Source organism: Hydra vulgaris, chromosome 08 (assembly GCF_038396675.1).
Source record: "Hydra vulgaris chromosome 08, alternate assembly HydraT2T_AEP".
Classification (NCBI taxonomy): Eukaryota; Metazoa; Cnidaria; class Hydrozoa; order Anthoathecata; family Hydridae; genus Hydra; species Hydra vulgaris.
The window spans coordinates 9,192,075-9,198,917 of NC_088927.1; the positions used below are offsets into that span (position 1 = coordinate 9,192,075).

The window sequence follows — 6,843 nt, forward strand, 5'->3', positions numbered from 1 at the left end:
GAAAAATAAAATGCTTTACTAACATGGCGCTCTTTAAGTAACTTTTAAGTAAAATTTAGAAAAAGTTGTGCGGTTGATATTTCAATAATCAATATAATGCATAATATTTGTTTTGAAACAGAATAAATCTATGTTTTTATACCAGGAGACGTTAAATATAACGTCTCCCGTTATAAAATGCATTAGACGACAAAACAGTTTATATAAATTTATAAAAACAATTTTAAAATGTTTTTAAATTTTTTAATAAACTAAATTTTGTTGTTTTAATTTATAAAATTGCCAAAACAATGAAATGAAAAAAAAAGTTTTGAACCAAGTAAAAAAATAAAGGTTAAAAAAATTTGTATTTTTTGTGATTTAAAAAAATAAGGAATACTTTTAAAACCATAAACAAAAGCTTTAAAAAAAAATTTAAAAAAAAAAATCAATGAATGACTGACAACTTAAGGGGCTATCCCCCATTAAAATTTCAATATTTTCAAAAAAAAAATTGTTTTTAACTACTTTTACCTGTGTATGAGTGACCTGTGTAAATTGTTTTAAAAGTAGCAAATTAACCTATAACTATTATAATTTGTCTATTTAAATAAACTATCTTAACGTAATGTCCCTAGCAACGCCATAGCAACGCACTTGTTTAACTGTATACATTCTACATTTTACCTTTATTCAACCCAAATCACAGTGGGCCAGGTATATGGGAAGTGGTGGACAAAACCTAATTATTACCCAATTGGTCCACAAACCTATTTAGATATATAAATAATCATTATATATGAAATAATATTTATTTTTAACAAGAATATTTTAATTTTTAATAAAATAAAAGACATTTAATTGGCTTAGGTAGTAAAAAAATATTTTTTTCAATATCAACCTTTTTTAAAAATCAAACAACAAATTGTGTTTAGCTACAAAGAAAAAGAAGAAGGTGGAGCTGATTCCCTCAGCAAAGCCAAAACTTCACTGGGGTATTTTTTAAACTCTTACCATTTTTTTTATGACACTTTCTTAATGATGTTATGACAGGATCACTAGATACAAGTAGCCTGTTAACTAGGTCACGATTTGTGTCAATTCTGGAAGTCTTTCTACTGAAATCTTTCCTAAACTTTTTAAAATCCTTGTTACAGGCCTCTTGGGCCTCCTCTGACATCAGTCCAATTGGCAAGTACTGTCTAGCAATGATGGCATGGCCATGAACTAAAATTTTGTGTACTGATTGTGCCATGTAATACCAGGAATACTTAGATATGTAAAGTTTAAGAGCAGTAATACAGAACTCTTTAAATTTGACAGTGTCAATTTCAAATCCAGATGATAAAGTGACTAGTATGATGTAAAAATAAAGTAAAAGAGTTTCATCTACTTTCAAAATTTTGGCAGTTGATTGATAGTTTGCAAAGGCTCGTCGGGCAGTGTTACCATCATTACTGGTACCTACAAATTGTATATATGTGATAGTTAACCTGATGATTTATATAAAAGTATTTATGTAATTTCACTTACCAGATCCTCCACTTTTTGGAAAATCCACAACTAGTCCCATTTGGTTCATAAATTCTGTCTGTATACGTTTCTTCACTTGCATAACATTTTCTTTATCTTCTATAGCTCTAGACTGCCACTTTTGAGTTTCTAGTTTATATCCAATATGCAATACCATCTCAAAAAACCTAATCCAGGCATGCAGGCTAGAAAGACCATATTTCAATTCTAAATTATTAGAATTGTCCAATTTCAGCACCATTTCTAAGTTATTCATGTTTTTTGGAGACACTCCACACACAGAGCAACATTGAGTTGAGTCAGTCACATGAGACAGAATAGTTTGAATTTTGCCATCAATCATGGTCAGTTCAATAATACTTTTGACAACCAGTTCCTTTCCATTAAAAGTAAAATTAAAAACACCACATTTTTTGATTTCAGATTCTAAATATTTTGCTTCTTCTATAACAACTGCTTTGCTTTCATTTTGAAAAGAAAATCTTATTGGACGACAATATGCAGTAGATGATGGCTTTTCATTTCGCCATAATAGTACTTTTTTGTTATTACAGAACCCACTGAGTTCTAGTGGTGCTAAGCAGGTAATGAACAGAGATTCTTCTTTTTTTAAGTTACGATCTCCAGCTTCCTCACTACTAATTTGCTTGTACATGCTTTGCCCAGTAGCCCCATCAAACCCAGCCTTGCAACGCAAAGTCAACCGGGTCAAACCATCTAGCATTGTGCTGATCACAGGAGCTTGCACCTCACAAAGTCTTTTTACTGTATGTTTAAATAATTCTTGTAGTGGTACATGTGCTGAATAATCATCAACAAAGATGTTCTCTGGATAGCACTTAGCTTTGGACAATCTTATGTTGTTGTATAAAGGATATATATGGCAGTCACGTTCTTCAGCTCCATTTCTCATAAGTTGGTAGGTTGATTTTGACATGCCACCATCTATAATTAATGCCAGACCTTCATAAGCTGTATACTTTTTAAATTGACTAGAAGGTTCTGATATCTCAGCAACTTGCTTGGCAGCCTCATAATTATACTCATTTCTTAATTTAAGCCTTGCTGAGTGGAGCAACTCATCACTAGAAAAATTATTTATAATATCATTAAGTCTTCTCCTTTTGGTTTTGTCAGAAGCAACTTTAAAGGAACAACTTGGTCTTCCACCAATCTTATGTAATTGACTAGAATTATCAGGCTTAGATATATTATTACTGTATGTAGATTTAAAGTCCTGAGACAACCAATTTTTATTTTTACTCTCAAACTTTATGTTTCCTCGGTTTGCATCCTTCCATTTCTTTTGATAAACTTTTAAAAATGCAGCACACCCAGTAGAACCCAAATTCATAGAGACTAAAATAGCTTCTACAGACAAAGAAAATGATTTATCACTCGGATTTAGTTGGTCATGCCGTATACGGTTATGGACATCACTTATCTTCATATCAACTACAAAAAAATTAATTTAAAATTATTAGTGCAACCACTATAAACTAATATAACATGAATATGGCCATTATTTTTATTTCAGATATATTTAATTAGGCCAGTACAATAAGCACAACACCTAATAATGACAACAAACCAAAAAATAGGTTTGTCGCGAATAGCATTTTACAACAATATATATTTTTTAAATGTTTACCAAACCTAAAGGGGCAGCTATGAGCAGAATAAAACAGCACCAACAGGCTGTACATATATTGTATTAACTTATTCTAACATTAATATGATGTTCCAGCAGGTTCTAAACTATATGAGCCACTTTTAACATAATATCTTTATACTATAAACAAGAATCTTACCTTTATATTTCAAAATAAAACTGTGACTTTAATACAAGACCTTGGAATTTGTTATGGTATTTTTTGAAAAGCTTTCAAATTAAATTTTAATAATATGTCAATTAATTTCGCATATGTTAAATAATTTAAAAGTTATTTGTTGTTATAGTTATGTTGTTATGGTATATTAAAAAAAAAAAAAAAATTAATTCATCATTATATTCAATTGTAAATAATAATTGTACATTTATGATGTAAAATTAAACTACAAATAATGTTTTAAACCATACATTATGCTCTTATAAATATAATGTACTAAGTAGTTGGAAGTATTTCGAAATTTTTTTTTTGAGGTTTTGTCTACCACCTGGCCCACTGTGCAAATGTGTGTTATAATTGTCATGCACAAGCTTGAACAGCTTCTTTATTTATTTATTTTTTTAATATATTTTCTTTTAAACACCCAGTAATAAAATTACAGGTAAAGTAACTTATATTATTACATTTTATAGTTAAATTACGTCAAGAGAGCACGGCTCTCCCAATCATTAGCCTTTAACGCTAATAACTAGACGGTTAGTTCTATTTTAGGAATATTCACATCCATCAAAGTTTTAAATATTTCTCTTTGTTCTTTTAAGTTCCATAACTGGAATGATTCTTTTAATATTGCTATAAACTCAGCTTGCAGTTCTTCTTGAGGTAGTGTAAATTTAATTTTTTCCCCTTCTATCATGTATTGAAAGAAGTTTAAACCAAGAGTTTTACATATAGAAATCACTTCATTTTTAAATGAGTCTTTATTTTGTGTTGATTGTAATTGATTAATTATCAGTGAGTAACAAGTTTGATTTTTCATCAGCCTGATAAATAGATTAGCTTTATTTCGAATTAAAATAGTTGAAATATCCTCTATTTTAAAAAAAGAATGCAGGTAATTTTTACTGTATTTTGAGATACCAAAAAATGATTTTAAAACTGCTCTTCCAACGGCGTCTATGTTTCGAAGGAAACTGATATCAAAGTTGCATCGTTCAAGGCCGTATATAAGCTTTGGCACTGCTAAAGTGTTGTATAAATGAACTATTGTTGACGGCTGGCAATAACGAATTCCAATGTCAATTGGAGCTATTGCAACCGATTGAAACTGAGTTATACGTTCATTTAGATTTGTTTTTTGAAGTGTTGCAATTTCCTTGTTGTTTTTACCATTATCCCATTGAAAACCCAGATGTTTTAATTTATTTTGGAGACATAAATAGCTTCCGTTAATTTGAACAACGTTGTTCGGAATCGAACTTTTACCAGAAATTCCGTTTTTTCAGTGTTTAGCTTAATAAAGTTTGATATTCCATATGTTTGAAACCTGTCAATCAGTTCTTACAGACCAGAGATTGTTGGACTTAGCAAAATTACATCATCTGCGTATGCAATGACACCAGTATAGATACCATTTATTGTTGAACCTACTTTACATTCTGAGACGATTTCATTTAAGATATTTTCAGTATAAATGCTATATAAATGTGGCGATAGAATAGACCCTTGACGCACCCCTTGTGACAGACTGAATTGATTTGAGGTAATTTCCTGATAGGATACGTTAGCAGTACCAGAGAGATATAGCGATGAGATTGTGTGTACTACAGATAAAGGTAATTCTTTTTGAAAGTAGAGCTTCTCAAATAGCAAATCCCAGTTGCATGTATCAAACGCTTAAATTGCATCTAAACTGCACATATATAGTGGCGTGCTATTGTTACTATAGTGCTTAATGGTTTCGCTCAATAAAAATTCTGCGTGGAACTGTAGAACTGTTTTTTAAAACCAAACTGATGGGAGTGGTTATCTATTATATTAGGACATAAATGCAAGATTAGATATTCTAAAAGTTTGGTAAAGATAGGGAAAATGCTAATTCCACGGTAATTATCCGGATTATTAAGAGATTTTTTATATGACTTAACAAGTGGAATAATTGTTGAAGTTGATAAATATTTTGGAACCTTTCCATACGTTAGAATGCTATTATAAAAATTAGCGAGTCATTGATCTTTTTGTATGTTTCTATTAACTCTAGTTCAATTCTTTCCTCGTTGAAGGTGTAGCTATTGAAAGCTATAGAGAGATTATGGTTATATATTTCGATCAAGTTTTTGTTGATCCATGCATATTTTGGAATATAAATATATTTTTGTATTATACTATTTATTACGGTTGACAGATTAGTATGTGTAACGACAATACTTGTAGCGATTGGTAAAAGATCGCTAAAATTAAAAGGCGAAGGAGGAATAACTTTGGTATTTATAAAAGATAAAGATGACTCTTTTAGAGCGGCGACGTGATCGATATACAATGAGTTAGGGAGAGTTTTATGCTGATAGGTGTATGTTGGACCAGCGCCACTGGTGATACCGATAAATGAGAGCTTATTTGATTTAATAAAATTAGTTAGATGATTAGAGAATTTGTTGCGTGTTTTATTATTACGATTCTCAGAATCGTTAACTGTCTTGGGATATGACTGAAAATCTCCAGCAATAATAACTTCACTTATAATAATAACTTCACATCTTCGCAGTTTTTTTATGACTGACGTAATAAGGTTTAATTGTTGTGTGTACTTTGAGAGAGATTCATCGTTATTTCGACACGAGGTAAGATAGATACCGATAAACACACCAGATATTGACAACTTTGTTTACCTTTGATAGCGAGAATATTATTATCTTCATAAACTATGTGTGGAGATAGGAGAGCATCTTTTTTAACAATGAATGCAATTCCTCCAAATGGTCTTCCATATGCCTTTTTTTCTGCCGCATGAAAAATTACTTTGTGTGTTGGCATTGCTATGTTTTTTAGCAAAAAGAGTTCAATATTCAAAAGCCAATGTGTCGATGAAAAGATAATATCAAATGATTTGACCAATTCGGAAATATAAATTGAGTTTGATTTAAAACTTTGGCAATTATATGCACAAAAAGTAATATTTTCAAAGGTTTTACTTACTGTGTTTCCTTTGAATTTAAATTTGGTATCCGAGTTGAGTAAGAATGTTGTCGTGCAAAAGAAGGTTGTTCTTGGAATGTAGAAAATAACTTTTGAGGTGGTTGTACAAAGTGTATTGTATTAACTGCACTCTGCTGTGGTGTTTCGATTTTTGAGATATTACGATGAAGCCTGAATGGTTTAACAATAATATTATTGTCCCAAACATCAGGGTTTAGGATCATGTCTCTTTCAGTACTTTTTATATTCACTTTGAATGATCGATTGTATTTATTTTCACGGTTAAGCTCTAGATCAATTGGTTCGATACCTATTTCATTTTTAATGTGGTTAGACAGATCTTCTTCCGATATTGTGTTACAGACCCCTCCTACAGTAATATAAAATTCTCGCACCGTACGTTCACCTGCAATGGAGTTTCTGTTTAATGCAGTTTTATTTCCGAAAATTGGCTTTATTTTAGGTTTTTCTGTTAGGGCTTTACTTGCTGCATTGTTTTTTTTTTAACTACCATAAAGACACGATC

The 6,843-nt window shown here is 30.7% G+C and overlaps 1 protein-coding gene across 1 annotated transcript; it reads right to left on the reverse strand.

Moving 5' to 3' along the window:
• Positions 1-949: 949 nt before the first annotated feature.
• Positions 950-3,394, reverse strand: LOC136082987 (uncharacterized). Its single transcript, XM_065802401.1, has 3 exons — positions 3,324-3,394; positions 1,513-2,967; positions 950-1,443 (listed from the first exon to the last, which is right to left on the reverse strand). Exons 2-3 carry the CDS (start codon positions 2,960-2,962, stop codon positions 950-952), a joined length of 1,944 nt encoding a protein of 647 aa, XP_065658473.1. The 5' UTR covers positions 2,963-2,967; positions 3,324-3,394.
• Positions 3,395-6,843: the final 3,449 nt, after the last annotated feature.